Source organism: Apteryx mantelli, chromosome 2 (genome assembly GCF_036417845.1).
Source record: "Apteryx mantelli isolate bAptMan1 chromosome 2, bAptMan1.hap1, whole genome shotgun sequence".
NCBI classification, from domain to species: domain Eukaryota; kingdom Metazoa; phylum Chordata; class Aves; order Apterygiformes; family Apterygidae; genus Apteryx; species Apteryx mantelli.
Window position 1 is genome coordinate 86,238,880 of NC_089979.1, and position 19,405 is coordinate 86,258,284.

General features: G+C 37.2%; 1 protein-coding gene across 2 annotated transcripts in view; it reads left to right on the top strand.

Annotated features, from left to right (window-relative positions):
- Positions 1–19,405, top strand: part of CDH18 (cadherin 18) — a 186,081-nt gene that overhangs the window by 129,798 nt on the left and 36,878 nt on the right. For both annotated transcript variants that reach the window (XM_013952442.2, XM_067292404.1), the window contains exons 6-7: positions 4,551–4,804; positions 18,031–18,167. In XM_013952442.2, the coding sequence (XP_013807896.1) occupies positions 4,551–4,804; positions 18,031–18,167 (391 nt within the window). The remainder of the gene's footprint in view (positions 1–4,550; positions 4,805–18,030; positions 18,168–19,405) is intronic.

Sequence of the window (19,405 nt, forward strand, 5' to 3'; positions counted from 1 at the left end):
AGTCCCTTAAACATCTAAGTAGCCCTGTGCTGGACTTGCTCCAGTAGCTCCATATCTCTCTTGTACTGGGGAGCCCAGAACTGGACACAGCACTCCAGATGTGGCCTCACGAGGGCTGAGTAGAGGGGGAGAATCACTTCCCTCGACCTGCTGGCAACACTCTTCCTGATGCACCCCAGCATACCATTAGCCTTCTTTTCTGCGAGGGCACACTTCTGGCTCATGGTCAACTTGTTGTCTACCAGGATGCCCAGGTCCTTCTTTGCAGAGCTGCTTTCCAGTAGGTCAACCCCCAGTCTGTACTGGTGCAGAAGGTTATTCCTCCCTAGGTGCAGGTACTCTAACGAAAAAGTACTACCACCAATAAACAGCTCAGATTACCTGAAAGAATGGTTGTGTCTATAAGCAAACTTTTTTGCACAGCATTTGTAGTATGTGGGATGAATGTCGGTTTTAACACATACACAATGTTTTAAGCAGAAGCCTAACAAAATAAAGTTCTGTAAATTCAAATTGCAACCAGATTTCAGTTTTTGCATGTTTTAGCAAATGTGAAAGGAAGAGTTATGTAACAATATGATTTGTGAGGTACTCAAAGATGTGGAATATTACAAGGCTTATTTTGCTTCTGATTTTCCTTAGTTCTCCTTAGGAGGTAATAATTAAAAAAAAAAAAAAAAAAAAAGAACTGATACTAATTGAGACTCCAGGTAGTAATACTATCCTTACTACAGTGTGTGTATCGTCTCTCCAAAATAGCCAAATATTGGAGTATAGTGTTTTTCACCCCTGTGAATCCCTATGTGGGAGAGTGAGCTGCTGTTCTTATATGTCCTCATATCTGATTCTTGAATTCAGAGAACTTCTGGGAAGAACAGAAAGAAAATTAAGAGAAAAAACTTCTTTGGGTCTAGTTTTAAAACTTTAGGCTCCTTGAAATCTCAGCTATTTCTAATTATTTAAAAGGACTATCCTCATACTTCTGGACAAAAAAAAAAAAAGTGTTGGTGCTATCTAATTGAATAGCTACACCAAAGAAAGAAAACAAGACTTTACATTCTGTATCATGCTTCATGTGTATTCTGAATGAAATTAATTTTCCCTTACAACTTAATCCAAACATTGTCAGTACACCCTTAAGTTCTTCTTTTCAACCATGTATGATAGTCACAATTTGCCATCCTGTTGTAAGCTTGTTTAATCTTAGAATATATGTGCCTCACAGCACTGCAAATGACCAGTTAATATTTGCCCCATTCCTAGCAGAAATACTACATATGTCTGTGAACGACCTCTGAGTTAGGATTACAGAATTGTATTTACTAAAAATATAGTTCTTTATTAATTTATTTGATGGTATATTTAGATCTGTTTTTCACAGTAATCGATTTATCAGGCTGTGATAAATTTCCATGCCTTTAAAATTTTTATTTATATATTCAGAAAGGTAAGACAGAAAAAGAGAGAGATAAAAAAGTCTCATCCAGTTAGAGTTAAGAGAGTGAATTAATTGTCCTTCAATACACAGAAGAGAAAACAAAGAAATATATAGCATATATAAATCCTGACCAACTACATTTCTTATACTTTATCAATCAAATTTACTGTAGACTTTAACTACAAAATACACCCTGGCATTGACAAATCACACATTGAGTTTCTCATATTTCTTGCCTTAGGTACTACTTTTCTACTGCTCGGGATGATAGAAAATACTTGTTTAGCCTTGGTCTAAGGCTTGAATACTTGTATTGAGTTCTGTTCAGTCAGACTGTTAGGCCCACACCGAACAATATTGATTTTAATGGCGTTCAGTCATGCCATAATGTCTGCCTTTAGGGATTTCAGACCTAAGTCTTTTGTGGCATGGATGAAGGCAATGTAGGAGAGGGAAGAGAGGGGTATACATTCAGGAAGTAGTTTATTTCCTAAATATTTTTAATAGCATCTTGAGATTATGTCATAATAATTTCTGTTGTAATATAGCTTTTCCACGCATATGCAATTTTTGTTATTTTAGTGTTATGTCTGTGTTCTGAGACTGTGGGAAACTTGGTGGTAGTATATGTCTATATAAACTATCTACTCTCCTCAGTATAATGATAAGTATTAACCTACCTATCTTTCTTTATAAATTGACTGAAGCCTGAAATTTGAAACCCAGTAAGAGTTGAAATGTCTATCATGTTTCTATCAAAGTAGTGCCTTTGCTCAATAGAAGCACATTTGAAAAATAACAGTGGAAAACTTTGAAATCTGCTTTATGATTGTGTGTAACTGCATATTTTCATGAAACATATAAATGACCACTCAGCATGTTTTAACTTGGCTAACTTTATGTATGTGTAGACAGAGAGAGATAGAAGTTCCAAAAATTGCAAAAGGAATGTTGTTTGACACTTCTGTCTTTAAACAACTTTGGTCCTAAGTGTATTGTTATATGGTAGATCTGACAGATTCTTCTCCCCTAGCTTGGCCTTGTGCTTATCGTTGCAATCAGTCCCTACAATCACTGCAGCGCTCTTCCACGCTGAGAGATTGGCTTTGATGCTCCATGGAAAATGCACGCATTCTGAGACCAGACAAGAGTTCTTAAGAAACTGTTAGTTCTTGATTTAAACTTTTATTGTTCTCTGCACAACCCCAAAAGAGCTAGGTCCTTAGGCCATGGGTTACAGTAAATAGAGTCTGTGCAGCACAATAAATAATACAATTTATGCCACTGATTGTGACTTTCAAGGTCTGTAAAGTTGGAAGCTGCAGTGAACCTAAGTTACCTAGAAGTTTCTTAGGATGGCTATTGCACCTGACCTGAACTGGTATTTATTCAGGTTATTTCAGTAATTATAAGCCTAACAGACAATATATAGAAAGAATAACCTGTCCTCACAGCAAAGTCATGATTCTCTCTCTATGAAAAGTAGTCAATTATTTTAGTGAGACCACAGAAAAGGACCCCAAAAAATTATGGTTCTGTAAACACGGCTTTAGTAAACATGTTGCTTAGTTCTATTTCTGCTAATGGAACTTCATTACCTGCATACTTTTAAGTTAAACATCCCTTTAGTCTCCCCTACTGTATTGTTCTCTGACACTAGAAGAGTTGAGAGTTGTGTCTGTCATGTCTCATGGTGCCTGTTTATCTTATATATCTTGTATAACACGGTGTAATATTATGGTCATCTCGGGTTGAAATGAATATATCAAGTCAGCAAACAGGTACATAATAATCTGATGTAGTTAGGTTGGTCTGTGGTCTTATGTTCTGTGATTTCATGCTGGTTTCTAACAATAATAGGAGCTTGTGGAAATTATTGTATTGCAGAATTTAAGACTGTTGGACAACTTCTGCTCTTGGTTTTAACAGTAGTTTCAATGTCAGTATCAGAAGTGTCACTGAAATAGAATAGTGGCCCTGCGCCACAATGCTCACGGACACGGGAACACAACTAAATCTGCATATGCAACTTTCATTTTCTCTCTTCCGGTTTGAACTGCAAGGTTTTGTGGTTAGTGAGCCTGTAATGTGCTAGAGGAGGAAGGGAGTTAGATGCAAAAAGAGGTAAAAATTTTCGTATGTGTAAATAGCAGGTAGAAAAGGGGCTCCTAAGAAAGGAAGCATCCATGCGGAGCAATATATGAGTCAGACCCCAGCTTCTTCCTTCCTCGTAGAAAGGTAGGATTCCTAGTAGGAATCTATCAGGTCACATAAGGCAAGGCTAAAATGTCACTGGCACTAGGTCTGGGCCTTTTACTGGTTTTTTTTGAACGTTAGGCCCCAGAAGAGGGCACATCCTCAGCTGCAGACTCTCCCAATGTATGAGTGCATAATCCAGGTGCAGTGAAGCAGAGCACAGTGAGACAGTCCAAAGAGTTGTCTCTCTCATTGTTAAAGAATTTCAGGAAAATGGTAGAGACACTAGGGATGCCCCATGCATTTGACTCAGTTTAGAAAAGTGCACAAGCACATGTTTAGGCTACCCTTACTTGTTTAAGTTCCTGTGTCTTATGAAAACTGCAAAGAGTTGTTTTTTTCAGCTGGTGATTTAAGAGATGGTTCCCAAAAGATTTTTAGTATCCCCATCACTGTCTATTAAATATGTTAATTAAATGTATCAAGTTAATTTAATTTGGGATATATCAGTCTCTAACTTTTCTAATATTGAACAATATTAATTGTTCAATATTAGAATATTATTTGTTCAATTCATTGAACAATAAAATTTGAAAGGTGATAAAATTCTGAAACATTAAATGATCTCAGAAAAAGAAACTGCTGCTCAGTCTCAACTCCGAGGTTTTTTTAAAAAACTAATACCTTGCCAGAATTCTACTGGAGAGACATCCTGAATCATCTTGCTTCATGTCCTTCGTATCCTTATATTTACAACTGTACAGCAGTGGCTATTGGGATATCACAGAATATTGTCCTTTTCCAGTAACACTGAAGAAATGTAGTTAACCACCAAGATATATTGAAAAGATGTGTGTAGCTACCAGGTTAAACTGAAGCACAGAATGGTAATAATAAATCTCTTTTCTGCCAACAGCCACTCAACTATGAAAAAAAGAAATCCTATACACTTAATATAGAAGGAGCAAATACTCATCTTGATTTCCGCTTTTCACACTTGGGACCATTTAAAGATGTAACAATGCTGAAGATCATTGTTGGCGATGTGGATGAACCTCCGCTCTTCACTATGCCTTCTTATGTCATGGAAGTTTATGAAAATGCAAAGATCGGGACTGCTGTTGGTACAGTAACAGCACAAGATCCTGACGCAGCCAACAGTTTGGTGAGGTATAGTAAATCCAAATTATACTGGATTGAATTCCACTTGCTAAAGGGTTCATGAGATCTGGGATGTATGAAATGACATCTTTTATGTTAGTGTATACAAGGAAAACATAGGTTGGAATAGTGTTGTTATTAGTCCATGTGTATCAGTCAGTTTTAATAATGTAATCTTCATTTTTTTTGTTACTTTGCACTAAATTTGTCATTTAGCTATTGGTCTGAGCAAAGGTCTGTGTGCTTTTCACGCTATAACAGCACCTCTCCAAGCAGCCCACTGAACAAAGACAGTATATTTTCTCACATCGTGTAAAATGGTGTGCTTCACTGCCCTGCTGCCAATCAGTGTCCTGCCTCTAGTTGTAAATCTGTTTAGGATTGTAATGCTGTCTTCTCCCTGTCATCTGTGCAGGTGTTGTGCTAGCCTTCTGCAAGCTTCCCAGCACAGGCACTGTAACTGTGCCAGGTGCTTGTGCAAGACAGAAACTGTTTGAGGTACTGCTTTCCTAATAGACATTCACTACACTGCTTGCAAAATTATATTTGTGGAGGAAGTCATTATTTTGTGATATGCTTCAATTTTAGCTGGGTAGGAAAAGAATATACTGGATATATTGCTGCATTCTCCTGTACTGTATTGATGGTGTTATGGACATGGCATGCCATCTGCAACTGCCAGGTCTAGGGCAAAAATGAGTGCTGTTTGTCTGAGAAGCAAGCACTTACAGCATCACATACATCTTTTGAAAACTAAACAAATATGTAACATATTAGGAAGAAAAGATTTTAGATAGTCTGTGTAATGTAATTCATTCCTACAGATCATATTCTAATTTAAAAAAAAAAAAAGTAAGAATTCTGTGTTGCTGCCCTGGCCAGAATACTTCTTATCATAACAGAACTAGCTTGGAAATAAGTCATGATCTGAACTAAGGAATTGATATCAAACTGGAAATACCCCACAGCAAACCTGAAAAAGCATTGATGCCAAAAAGTATACATATGGATGTTGGTCTGACTTATTCTAAGTTTCAGAGCATGTGGATTTAACCCTGAATGATTTGGAATTGGGGTTTGGATGCATTCCTGATTTAGAAGAAAGTTCTACATTTTTTCAACAGTCATATGTCCAATGACATTTTTTTACTGGCTTCATTTGTAGGAAGAGTTGCTTTTTAAACTGACATACAGTGTGAGAATTTTGTGGAACAATAAACAAGTATTTGTCTCAAAGGTGGTATTAGGTTTAAGGTCTTTCAGGAGAAAAATTCTTCATGAATGTATATTCCTTTCCCATTCCTTTTTATGACTTTCTAGTCTTTTCCTTTTTAGTGGTAAAGCCTTTGTGCAAATCATGTTAGAATATACTTGGAAAATAGTCTTTCTTAAGCCAATGGGGCATGCTTTTAGCCTCCTGGCTGAGTTGAAATCTACTGGGTATGCGTGATAGACATGGTAAAATGAAACAATTTTTGTAGAACAACAGAAACATCAGGTTTTTTATGGTTCTTTTGTGCAAATAGTCTAAGATTCAAAATGTTTTCTGTCAGACAATCAATATATACAATTTCTTAATGGCAAGTTATCACCCTTTAAAAGTGGCCAGTGTTTTTTATGTCTAAACCATAACATAAATTAGAAAAGTTCATTAAGATAACTGCCAAGTGCCTGTAGTTGTAGTACTATAATTCTGAAGCAGCAGCTAACAGCATCAGAAAGATTAGCAGTCATGGTAGCCCAGGAATAGGAAGGGTAAGTGCAGTTTGACTAATTGACCCATAATTCAATCATCTGTGGCTGTTAGAGTTTTGTCTAGAGAAGGGTAAGAGAATAATGGTGGAAGGAAAGCAGTAGCAGTTTGTACAAAGGCTGGGAAGGCCAATAATAGATTTTCTGGATGAAATAAGCAATAATTTGGAGATACTGGAATTGGAAAGAAAAAGCTTTTTCTCTGAGTGTTCTTTTTTTTTTTTTTTTAAACGGGAATTTTTAACAAATAATTCAGGACAGAACATTAAAATATACATATTCTTTAAAGAACGGAGGACAAAACTTGCCCATATCTTTCTCTGTCCTTTTTTTGCTGCAATAACTTTTATTTTCGTGCTTTTTTGTTACATCTTTCTTTCAATGAGGAAAAAAAAAAATGCTAGTAAAATGTACTGAGTTGTGAATCTCCAAAAGGAGCCAACCTCAGCTCTTGGAGGGCTTCAGCAAGGGCAGTAGCAGCTCAAATATCTTTGACATACCATTATATTGGCACCAAGTCCACTCTCTAGGCAGGCTTTATCCTGCTCTGTGAGACTGACAGTGAGTACCACCTGTGAGCGTGTGGGCTTTTTTATGAAGATACTGATCCTTTAAGGCCTTGACTAGCACATTTTTTATACAGGAATCTGAAGAGCCATCTGTTTCTGCTGTGGTGCGCAGAGGTTCTGTTCAAGTCTCCTTCAAGAGGAGAAAGACTGTTGTGAAAAAATGGAAACTTTAACCCCTGTTCCCTCACTGTGCTGATGCTGAGTCAGTGCTGAAAAGAGTTTTATATTTTCAAGATTTGGTTGTGCCTTTGGGAGACTGCAGGTGGGAAGTAGCAGGCATCCTCAGAAGCAGGCTAGGAATGAGCTGTGCCTGGCGAGCCGCCCTGAGCTGCACTGCCATGAGAAGCAGTGTCTTTGCCCCTGCTCTGTTCATAGTAACAAGCATAGGAACAGCTCAGTGGAAGTTGTTTTACTCAGAAACAAGCGTACAGTACACATTTATGATTCTCTGTGCTGCTTTGCAAGAATCCTCCTAACTGATTAAAACCCTGATGAATCTAAAAGATAGCCTGAGGGTAATGAGATCACTTCTTTCCTTCATTCCCATACAATTCTAATTTCATTCAAAATAATAGCAGTAATAATAATAATAATAATAGAAAAATTCAGTATGTCTGTATTAGGAAACACAGATCACATAATCTCCATGGAAGACAGCTACAGATATGACTTGCACAGTTGATCTGTGTGGAATTATATTTAGTCAGCCAAATGGCTTAGATACAGTTTTGAATGCTGTGAGTCTACAGGACTGGCAGCGATTTGCTTAACAGGTTTTCCTAATCCAGTTGTGTGTCCTTTCCACTTTATAAGGACACTCATTGCTATGTGTGAGATTGATAAAGCATTAGACACACACAGTTTCAACCATATCACTTCTTTATTGTCCAGCTGGTTAAGAAATACAGTGCCGTGATTTATTCACTGACCAATTAAATAACACTTTATTTTGGTGGCAGGAACGGTTCTTATAACCAGAATAATGGTCAGAGGAGTAGTTACAGTAATTAACAGTGTTGAAGGGAAATCTATTTTAAAGTCAATTCTTGGAGCTATCCTCCCACCCCCCCCAAAAAACCCACCCTACCTCTATTGTTATCAGTTGTGGGGAGACTGAGGGCTTTTTTTCTCTTTATGGTCTGACTGCAGTTCCAGCACCATAATTTCAGCTCTTTCCTGAATTGAAAATCCTTCAGAGTGCACTGGCTTGGTGCCAGTATTTGTACCACTGTTTTACTTGTTCAGCCCCAGCAAGAAGAACATTTGTAATAATAAATGTAGCAATTATTGATTTCTTTTATTCAGACATCATATGGCTGGTACTTTGGGTTGTTTTAAAGGGGTTTTTTTAGGTTTGCATTTTTTTCACATAGGCAGAAATGAATTTTCAGGGAAACTTTTAAAAATGCAATGTTTTCAAGGAAAAGATTATTATTGTATTAAAATATAAAAAGAAAAAATAATCATAGAAAACATAAAAAAGGAAAAATATTAAAACTCCACCATGTATTAATTCTAAAGATAAAGATTTTGTTGAACAATTTGGAAAATAGCTATTTACTTCAAATTTTATGTCCTAAATCAATGGAAAACATCCTAAATTGGAATTCATTCAAAGGGAGAGCTGGCTTGTTGGAACTTTTTTGAAAAAATAGACCCTTTTCCTTGCACTATGCCATTTCCTTCCATCCCCAAATCTTCTGCTACTTGAAAGAGTTGGAATTAAGTTGTGTCTCATACTAACTTCTGACGTGCCAGCAGGTCTTGCAAGTCTCTCATACAACATGAGAGAAGGTATGAAGATTGTATGCTCTAACTATCATTTTATTTGAGTATATTATTCATTTTAAATATCACCATACTTACTTAGACTCTTTTTTTCCTGAACCCATACACAATCCAGGCAAGCACTTCTCTGGAGACTGAGAGTGAATATAGGTTTTATTTGACGGGTTGCGTACGTGCATTGAGAGCAGCCCTAGGCTGCTAATACTGCCGGAGGGCTGTGGTAACACTTGGTAAAACCCTACCATCTTCCTAATGGATGGTGAACCCTTCTAGTCACAACACATACTGCCTAACGTTCCTCAGAGCTTTTTGACTGCGTCTGTTCTGTTTTCAGTGGAATGGTTTTCAGAAGAATAATGTTGCTGCTGTTCCCCAAGCACTAATTTTATGGCCTCTGTCCCCTCTGGTCATTTGTTACACCCATTTATTAAGTTTGATTTAGATTGTACTTCTGGGCACGAATTGTCTCTTTCCAGCTATTTTAACACAAGGCTCCTGATGAAAAGGGTGTTGATGCTGATGAGAACCCTGTGTGTGACTGTAGTATAAAGTAATAAGAAATATAAGCATACTCCATTTTCAGAATGATATCTATCATGGTTTGTTTAAAAATTACCGTTTCTATTTTTGAGGGTCTTTGGAAGGTTGATTAGGTTTGCAATATTAATATGTTGAAATTCAGATCATTTTCATGTTGGACCCTTGCCACTCTGTATTCTACTTTGAATTTTGCTAGCCACGTCTGAAATTCATTAGCTATAGGACACTGAGGTAGTGCCTTCCTGATGTCACTAGAAAACAGACTTCTTTCTTTCTACACTATGCTCTTGACACTACTGCTAAAAAACAAAAACACAGAAAAAAAAAGAAACAAAAAGGCGCAGCAGGTTCTCTTTTATGTAAAACAGTTGTTTTACTTCCAAGAAACATAGAATGCATTAATCACCTTAAAAAAAGCACCCCCCAAAAAAAAAAAACCACGCAAACAAAAATAACCCTTGCAAAATCAGAAAAGCTTTTCTGTGAATATCAGACTGCCCATTTTATGGCAAGTTAGTGAAGCATGAAAGTAGAGATACATATCTTGAATACTATGTAGTATCAGCCTTTAGAAAGTCATGTTAACTTTCACTAAATGGCATTTTAAAAGGAATGCTTTTATGTTGACAAAAGAACACACCCACGGAGTTTCAGGTATTTAAATAATTATTTCTAAGAACCCTAAAGACATAAAGATCTTGCAGAGAATTCTGTTTGTATACTATTTTTCCCGTGCAAAGTGTATATTTATTAGAGACAGAATTAAAGAAACCTGAAATTCTGATTCACACCCAGTCCCTGAAATTTTGGTTGTACAATATCAGCATATTAGGTGGAGGTGCAGGAGACAGCTGTGTGGGGGTTTGAAAATGAAAATAGTATTTTTTAAATTTTTTTCCTCCTGTCCTCTGAGATCAGCGTCTGCTTTTACAGTCCCCCTACTACTGTAATTTGGGAGAGGGGATAAGAACTAATTATCCCCTGCTGGAAAATATAAAAGCCTCTTCACCTAGGTGCATGTGTCTGTCTTACTTGCCTTTGGTTGTCATATAAGTTGAATTCGGTCAGTTTGCTTTTTTTATAACCTGTATAAAGTATGCTTTGTTTGCTGTACTCAGGGCAGCCTACAGACATCAGTGTTACAGTACAGAGTGACCATCCCTCATTCACATGCCTGAAGGGTCACTGGGAAAACATCCCCCTGCATCCTGCCGACCCTGCGCGGGCGGAAGGAAAGGCAGACATCTGTCCTCCACTGCACTTAGACACTCAAAGCCTAACACTGTCATAACTGTGTGATCAACACCTACAGAGACACACTAAAATCTTCCCAGGGTATGTAACTGGCTCACAGTTAGCAGGGAGAGGCTGAACCCTCTTTCTCCATCTCACCTCTTTCTTCATTCTTTTGCTCTCTTTATTCCTCTGGTATTCTTTTCCCCCAAGATTGTCTGAAAATCAAAATAGAAGAAGAACACCCTATTTTGAGTGGCTGGAGATGAATTTTTTTCCAATTTCTTTTCTGATTCTCTGTCTGTCTTCACAGGAAGCAGCCATTCTAAAACTTTTTTTTTTACAGTATTGAGATGATCTGTTGCTGATTTTTCCCCCTGAGGCCTCCAATTATTTTTGGTTCTAGTCAAGCTATGTGTCCCAGACCTCCCACTCTCCCATACGGTGGTGCTGCTGCCATCCCCAAAACACATTTGCCTAACAAAAATGTCCATCTCTATGTGCAGGAGCTAGTAAGCATCCAGTTGAGGATGGTCAAGATCTCACAGCAGCCAGGACCACCTCCATCCCTCACTTAGCACTCTGAGAGAAAAACTGACAGATCATCCTTACATAGTGACTTAAGAGCCTAATTTTTCATTCGAAGACATCATCTTTATGTTTCTGTAATTTCCACTGACTTGAGAGTGCCTCCAGTAGTTAAAATTCTTTTATGGTTTTAAGAATCGGCCTTCATATCTGAACAAATCTCTGTAAGATAGTCTTTTGATAGGGCCATTCAACACCAATAAATAGATATAAAACTATGAACCTTATTTTTATTTAGTTTAGTCTTTCCTTTTGTGAATATGTCAAAAAGCATGAATAATATGTAAGTAAAATACCATTATTTAGCTGGTAAATCTTTTGGGAACAAAAAATGGGTCTCATATAACACTAACTGCACTTTATTTCTTCACAGCATTGGAATTGGAATGTTAATTTATCTGAGTAAAAAGCAACTTTGGTATAAAAGTTCTGCCATCAACACATCTATTTAAAATGCAGTTGGACAGTTGTAATCTGAAGAGATTCATACAGTCAGGAAAAGAAGAAAAACCTTTATGTTCCTTTAACTTCTGATTTGTGCCTCTAAGGGTCTCAGATGTTCTTAGCCTATGTTACTGGCAGAATTAGCTAAGAAAGATGAACGTGACTAACACATGTTGACAGAAATCATCAGCTAGAAAAGAAGGGTGTACAGAAATGGCTCATTTCCTTCAAATGAAGTGCATTGCCATTTTCTAGTGTCAAAGGTGTGCAGTGTGCCAGCAATGATCAGGGATGGGAATGAGAGTAGGAATGTGATGCCAGCTTCTGCATGAGCTGCAAAGCAGTAGCAGTGGCTGCTTGGAGGATTGCTGGGAGGCAGATGTGCTTCAGCTCCCCCTTGCCTCCTGAGATCAGCCACCTCACCGTTTGCTGTGACAAGGAGAGGGGAGGCCCTGCCACTTCTGCTGAGCTCAAATTTCAGCACGAGAGGTGACCCAGGTCCTGTAGGACAGATGGCGAGGTGCTGCTGATCAGCTGATGGATGCCAGTGGGCAGGCAGCGCCAGAGCTAGCTCAGTGGCAAGGGCATATCTAACAGAATTCCTGCAAGCACCCTGAGAGGAACAATAGTCTCTTCAAATTCAGGTTACACTTATCTAGAAAAAAGAAAGATGTAATGGTAACCTGAGAGATAATACCTTCTCCAAGCTCTCTTCAAATATTTTTCTTTGTTTTCATGTTTGGAAAGCACAGCTGAAGGCTGCAGTTATCAGTTGTAGTCTTCAATTGAGGAACTCTGGAACATTTAAAGTCTCTTTAATCTACCAAACACCCTGCAGGAACAAGATCGGTTACCTGCTGTTTCGGCAGCCAACTTCTGACTCACACTTCGCAATTGCTTTATCTCTCCCGGAGACTTTTGTTTGAACTACAGGGAAATAGACTGGCCCTGGAAAGGAGACAGTGTGGAGCAAGGCCATCAGGGCAACAAAATGTTTCCCCACTGTCTCACTTGGCTTCATGGGAATGCAGCTGGTTCGCAGGCCCATGAGGAATGCTGCTGTCAGGAGAGAAAGAGAAGTTGAAAGGTGTGAACTGGAGTTATAGCCCACCATGGGCCATTTGTTGTTGCACTCCAGCTGGCCAAATACAGAGAGCAGCAGCTGATGAGTTCTCTCACTTCTCTCCCTGCTATCCCTCACCCCGTGCTGTTGTTGCTTACACATTTTTTCTGGGGCACTTTTGGAAAAAAAATCTCCATCCTTTGAGTATCTGTTTCTGAGAAAAGATCCTTTGCCAGATTTTTTAACTAAACAGACTTCCTTAAAATGGCATTTGATTTCTAATAGACGGTCTTTAGATGGTGTGACTGTTCAGTTTGGCGGAGTATTCTCTTCCCATGGCAGACATATGATCTTTTTTATGTAATTCTTTGTAATCAATTTCTGTTGTTATTAGAGGGCTGGCTATTTACATGTATGTTGATACAACAGCCCAAAGAAGTACTGTGACCTGCAAATCCAGATCTGGCTGAGATGCAGTTTTGGAAGTTCGTTAAGACTGATGGTTTTGTATGCAAGGTGGAAATTTGCAAAGGAGTTCTTGCTTGTAGATTTCAAATAAAATAACAATAGGATAGTAAAAGAATAAGTTAAAGATTTGTTCAAAGGCAAGTTAAAAAAAGACAGAAAGTCCAAATACTAGTTAAAAATTCAAAATCAAGGCTTACCATTAAACCTCAATGACCAGAGAGAGAGGTGCTGGAACTGTAACGAGCAAACTGTATCACTTGATAGAGAGAGAAACTGATGCTAATATAATCTCAAGACTCTCAGTAATTTAGGGACAGAGATTCTGAAGTGCTTATGGGTTTTAGCTTCAGAAGCCCCCAAAAAAGATCTGGAGAACATTAATTTTCCTAAACTCCTTTAGCATGTTCTAAAATCTTCATGTCCAACATTCTCTGTATTATGTGCTTAGAGTCTGACAGGTTTACTAATGTACGTACACTACTGTATACATCCAGAGTGTTCTTCTAAGAAGTCTACAGCCTGTCTTGCACATAGATATCTCTTCACTTCCTAATTCACACAAATATTTTTAGTTCTCGGTATGAACTGTGGGAATATCTGTCCTACCAAACTGCTGCTTTGCTAAAAGACAGGAAGTGAGGAGGGATGTCACAGGAATGGAGGGAGGGTCAGAAGTAGGAAGACGGACATGCATGGAAACTGGTAATGCTCTTCTGACTGACTCCAACTAATAAAAAGGTGGTATCTGTTGCATTTCCCAGTGCTAGCAAGATTGAGTTTTGGTATTTAATTTCCTTCAGACTCTCTTTAGATAGTGCGGCTAATAGGTTTTCTACATTCATGATCCTTTTTATGTAATTTTTTTAAGATTGGTTTCTCCTACTGGTTTGAAGGTAAACAATTTACAGAGAGCTGTTTGCCTAAGTATGTCTCGTTATTAAGTCACTTTATTAACATGTGCCACGCAACTCAGATGTGCTTATTTAATGGCTAAAGGTATGCTAATTCACATAGCATTGTCATGAGTAAACGTCTGTAAATAAATATCTGCAGTGAATGTTATAAATTCATTTTTTAAATGAATGTATTCTAAATGAGTGAGAAGAAGCAGTCAATTGAATTAAGGTGGAGATTCACTTTTGGAGTAATTCTTTGAATTTCAAAATGCATACTATAGCTTTTTGCAGTCTAGAAGAAATACTGAAAAGCAGTTCAGGAGAGGTGGGGGGAAAGGAAGGGGAGAAGGGTATGACTATCTTTGTTGCTACTGTTATCCTCTAGAAGTAAATAATTTTTTGACTAGACCAGATACATTCAGAAGCCTAAGTAAAGCATAATCAGCTCTGAAGGAATATAGCTGTATTCTGTCCTGTATACCTGGTTATCTCATCATGTAGATAAATCAGTGGCCAATATTTATTAAGACAAAAATATTATCTGCTTTGTAAATACAATGAAATTTGTTCTTGCTGTTATGTGTGACAAAAATGAGTAGCTCTACTAAGAGAGTTTCTTAATACAGGTGGCACAGAGTTGTACAAAATATTTTCAGGGCACTTGGGAGCAATACTTCAGACTAGTATTTCTATAGTTCTTTTACTATGCAGGAGTATCTTCCGTAGCTATTTACTCAGATGTACACAAAATCTGGGAACCTCAGCAGTGCAAATGGATGCTTTAGATGTTAATAGAAAAAGTATTTCTAAGGAAGAATCTGTAGTAATGGAGGAAAACTGAACATAATAATAATGGGAGAGCGTAAGAAACAGCTACACTTTTTTTTTTTCATGACCAAGGACAGTTCTTTTTGGCTCTGGATGTTTTAATATGTCTGTAACTGTACGCAAAAGTCAGTACACAAAGAGTAAGTGGATAAATTAGAAACATTTTTCATTTTTCTAGTATCACTAGAAGCAAATGTGTTAAGTGAAATAAATTACCTCAGGACCACTTTATTTTCATGAACAACGTAAAAAGTACAATTGAAATTATTCATCCAACACCGAGTCCTTTAAACTGAGAGCTTTAAGCTTCTATAGAATACATTTAAATAACTGATATAGAAAAAGCTGTTCATATTCCAAAAACTAAGACAATCCTTTATTATATGAAAATGAAGTGTTAGGTAGCCACAATTCGTAACAGAATCACACTTCAGTCTGTTTTTTTACACAAGCTTCATATATAGGGGCAGATATTTGTCTTTTTTGTTTCTGTAGTTTACTCAGGGAGGGAGGGGTAATAATTTGTCATGATTATGAATCAGAGAGTACACAAAGCAGCCTGGTGATCTTAGCGTTTTAAGTTTTTTCTTGTGTAAGCCCACTTTGAAATTCTGTCTAATTTTAAACTTCTGTAGGCAAATGCTAAAAAGCCCTATTTTCTTATGGTTTTATGGTTAGCACAATACTGACTCACAAAGTAATCATTGTGCCTGCTTTTGGTAGTAAGTAATCAATGTCTACAGTAATAAATGTTTGCAGGGACAAGACTCTTGTCTTATAAATTGCTTTGGATTGGGACTACTTATTCCATAAGGACAGTGAAGCATATTTTTTTAGAAATAATTCTTGTTATTGTTGGGAGACTTCTGGAGTCAAGAATAACAAGGCTGTAGTAAGAGAGAAGGAATTAGTTTTTATTGTTGCAGATCTGGGTGTAAGCTATACCAGTAAAGGTTTTAAGGTCTCCAGGAAAATTATTTGAGGGACCATTATGCTTCCTGGGCTTCCTCTGTCAGCATTCCAGTTCATCATTTAAAAGATGTTTGTGTATGTGTGCACTTTCCATCTCACCCAACACTGTCAGATGTTCACTATTTCTCCCTTTAATAGTTATGCAGTCAACATGCTCCAACAATTTGTCATAGCTCAGCTTTCCTACACTTCTAGGCATAAGACGTGGAAGGACTCCACTGAGGGATGCATTTTCTGTACATAGTTCAAATCTCATAACAGCTCTTTGGCAAACACAACAGCTTTATGGACTTTTAGAGGTTGATCCTCCTCTGGCTCCAAAGTTGCGTTAAATCTAGTAAAAGGTAATGCTAGCTGTGTGTATAGGAAATGCAACTTCTCCATGGATACTGGCACAATCTTTCAAAACATTTCTGTGACAGTGAGCAATGAGGTATTCTCAGGTTTGGTAGTTAATAAGCCACACAGAGGTTCTGACTGTAGCTCAGATGATAGAAGACAGTGAGTTAAATCCTTATTCTAAAGAAACATAGAATGGATAGGCACTGTGGTCTGCCATCTCTCGATCTTGGAGTCTGAAGTCTGTTTTCCTCAGTCTCTCCCATGGGAGGTGTTTCACTCTTCAGGATGTTGAGAGGAAGGAAGGAAAGAAAGAAGGAAGGCAGGAAGAAAAGATTTTCTAGTCTAGTTTTGACTGCTTTGAATTCCAGTTCCTGATCTATAATTCTCTCATTCTTGAAAATACTGAGAGTGTCAAAAGGTCCTGCGTGCCGCAACCCAAACTGCATATTATGAGGCGAATGTACAATGGTTCTTGCAGGTGAGAAAGGTGGGTTCAGGTCCTCTTAAGTACAGAAAATTTAACCTAAGTCATCACATCCTAGCTGTCTTACCACTGTGTCTCATCCTCTGAACCGTTAAGGTGACTCACTCAAATTGCTGCCTCCTCCTTTAGTGCTCCATTTCCTTTGCTTTTTCACAAGTCATATTTTACTTTAATGCATCATTCAACCAAATGTTCACTTGCTTGTTTGTTTTTCCTTTCCACAAATAGTCTAAATAAGTAGATTGTGAGAGAAATAAAACTGAAGTTATTTTAATTGTTTTGAGCTTGGCAGCCTTTTTGAGCACCACTCTATTTATAAGCTGGCAATTACATTTTTGGTGATGTATAAATAGGAGCAATTGGATATGAAAAATAAATCATTTTGGCCTATATATAGCTTCCATATATTAAAAACTTCAGAGAATGAAAACATGGCTGACAAATTATCAGGCAAAACAATTATGGTATATAAAAGACTTGGCATCTTTTTCCTTATTTTTTTCGTCAAGTCTGAAGTTAGTAAAGAAGGCTTGATAGAAGTCTGTAATTGCTTTATTTGTTAAAAACTGTCATAAATGATTTAGGCTTTGAGAGAAAAAAAGAAATCTTGTTAATCTCTTCTTTTGTGTTCTTTCAGTCCGCTTCCATTACCCACTTCAAGGTTTTTACTTTCTCTACCAGGCAATGTGCCAAGAAGCCAAGGGGGTTAAGCAGGGCTTAGTTCTGCTTCTAGTCTAATGTCAATTACAGCTCTGTGAATCAGCTGTTTCTGCAGCCAATCTCTGTAATGTTCATCTTCAGAATGGCTCATTTCATCATATTTCAAACGCCATGTCAGGAAGACATGCTTCACTACAGGTACCATCGCTGAGCACACTGGTTTGCAGTGACAAGCAAATAATTAGCAGAAGAATTACATCTTTCTGTTTTCTTTTACCTTTCCATTTTATATTTTTTGTCAAAAAGATGTAAGTAGTGTCTTAGTTTTAACATAAGTGTATGCTGCTGTGTAAAATATCATCTGCTGTCAATTTCTGTCTTTGCGACTCACAGTGGAAGCCTTGTTATGTATCAAAAAATCAAGTAACATCATGAAGGAAAGGAAAGAGTTGTTTTAGGTGCCTTGATAATGCAGAATTTTTCTTAAGGTGCTTTTTTAATTTCTAGGATTTTTAAAAGCTTACAAGTAATATTCTTATGTAGGATTCTGTTATTTTGGATGATATATAGCTCAACAAATATATATTTACTGTTTTATTTCTTCATAGATATTTCATTGATCTTAACACAGAAGAAGATAGGTATTTCACCATTGATGCTAGCACTGGGACCATTAAGACTGCCAAGATCTTTGACAGAGAGGAAACACCTCGGTACAACATTACGGTGGCTGCTTCTGAGATAGGTAAATAATACATTTGGCACATAATTTTAAGGAAAAGCTTAAAAAGGAAAGGATTAATATTTGATACCAAGAAACACTATCTTGAGACATTAGGTTCTTTTCAACAGCAGCTTTTTTTTTAACCAGTTTGAATAAAGGCGAATTTTCTGTGTGTATGTAACTTTTCTAATTCCACAAAACAAACAAACGAAACCCTACGTGCTTAGGTGATTCCATCTATATAAATTTACCACATTTTTCTGTGTGGTAGAAGGCTGTCAGTTTACCCAGGAACATTTTCAGCCATTCTGTGTCCAGTCTGTCCCATTTGTGTATCATATTTCATATATCTCAGAAGATAACACTGTATAGTTTTATCTGAGAAATTCATCCTTACCTCTTGTATGTGCTATTAACCTAGTATTAGTGAGTTGCACATTAAATATGCCAATATTAACTTATATCTGACTGCTGCCTAGTAGTTGTTGATTATCAGGGTGTACATCTGGCCTTTTAATAGGCAAATTGCCAAGTAAAGATACAATAAATACTTCTGGTACATTCAAAAGGCATCAGTCAAATCTGATGAAATTCCATGGCCTCAGACAAGCCTCGCCACAGTCAAGAAATGTTTTGACTAAGTAGTCCCAGATAAATATTTTTACATGAGGCAGGCCCAATTAAGAAAACAGTTTAAACAAATAAGCATTTCAGTTATATTTTTATTACAGGGTCTTATTTTTGGCACAAGTTTTAGAGTTAAAAAACTCAACCAAGCAAACAAAAGAAATCCCAAACTGAATCAGTATATCCAGTTATGTTAAGTGCTGTTAGTGATACAGTCTTTCAAGGACAGTGATTTTGATCCAGAACATGAACTACTTTATGTGTATTCTTTCCCTTATTCTTTTTCTTTTTTTCCTTTTGGTGTATTCCATCATTGCTAGATGATGCAATACAGGTTTTACCTGTAAAAAGTGCCACTGACATTAGTGGGTTCCCTCTGCTTTCATCTGTTTCATTTCCTGATAAAAATGGAATCTAGTCTGCCGCTATACTACTAGCATACGCAGTAACATTAATAACACATACATATTTTATAAGGGCAACCGATTGTTTTTGATTAATGTACCTGCTTTTGCAATTGAGTTAACATTTTGAACTAAGTAAATTTCTATTGTAAATAGTAGAATGTAGGGTTTTATAGCTAGTCCTTAAAAAAAGGTAACAACTGAGACCTTAGAGTACTTTACAATATC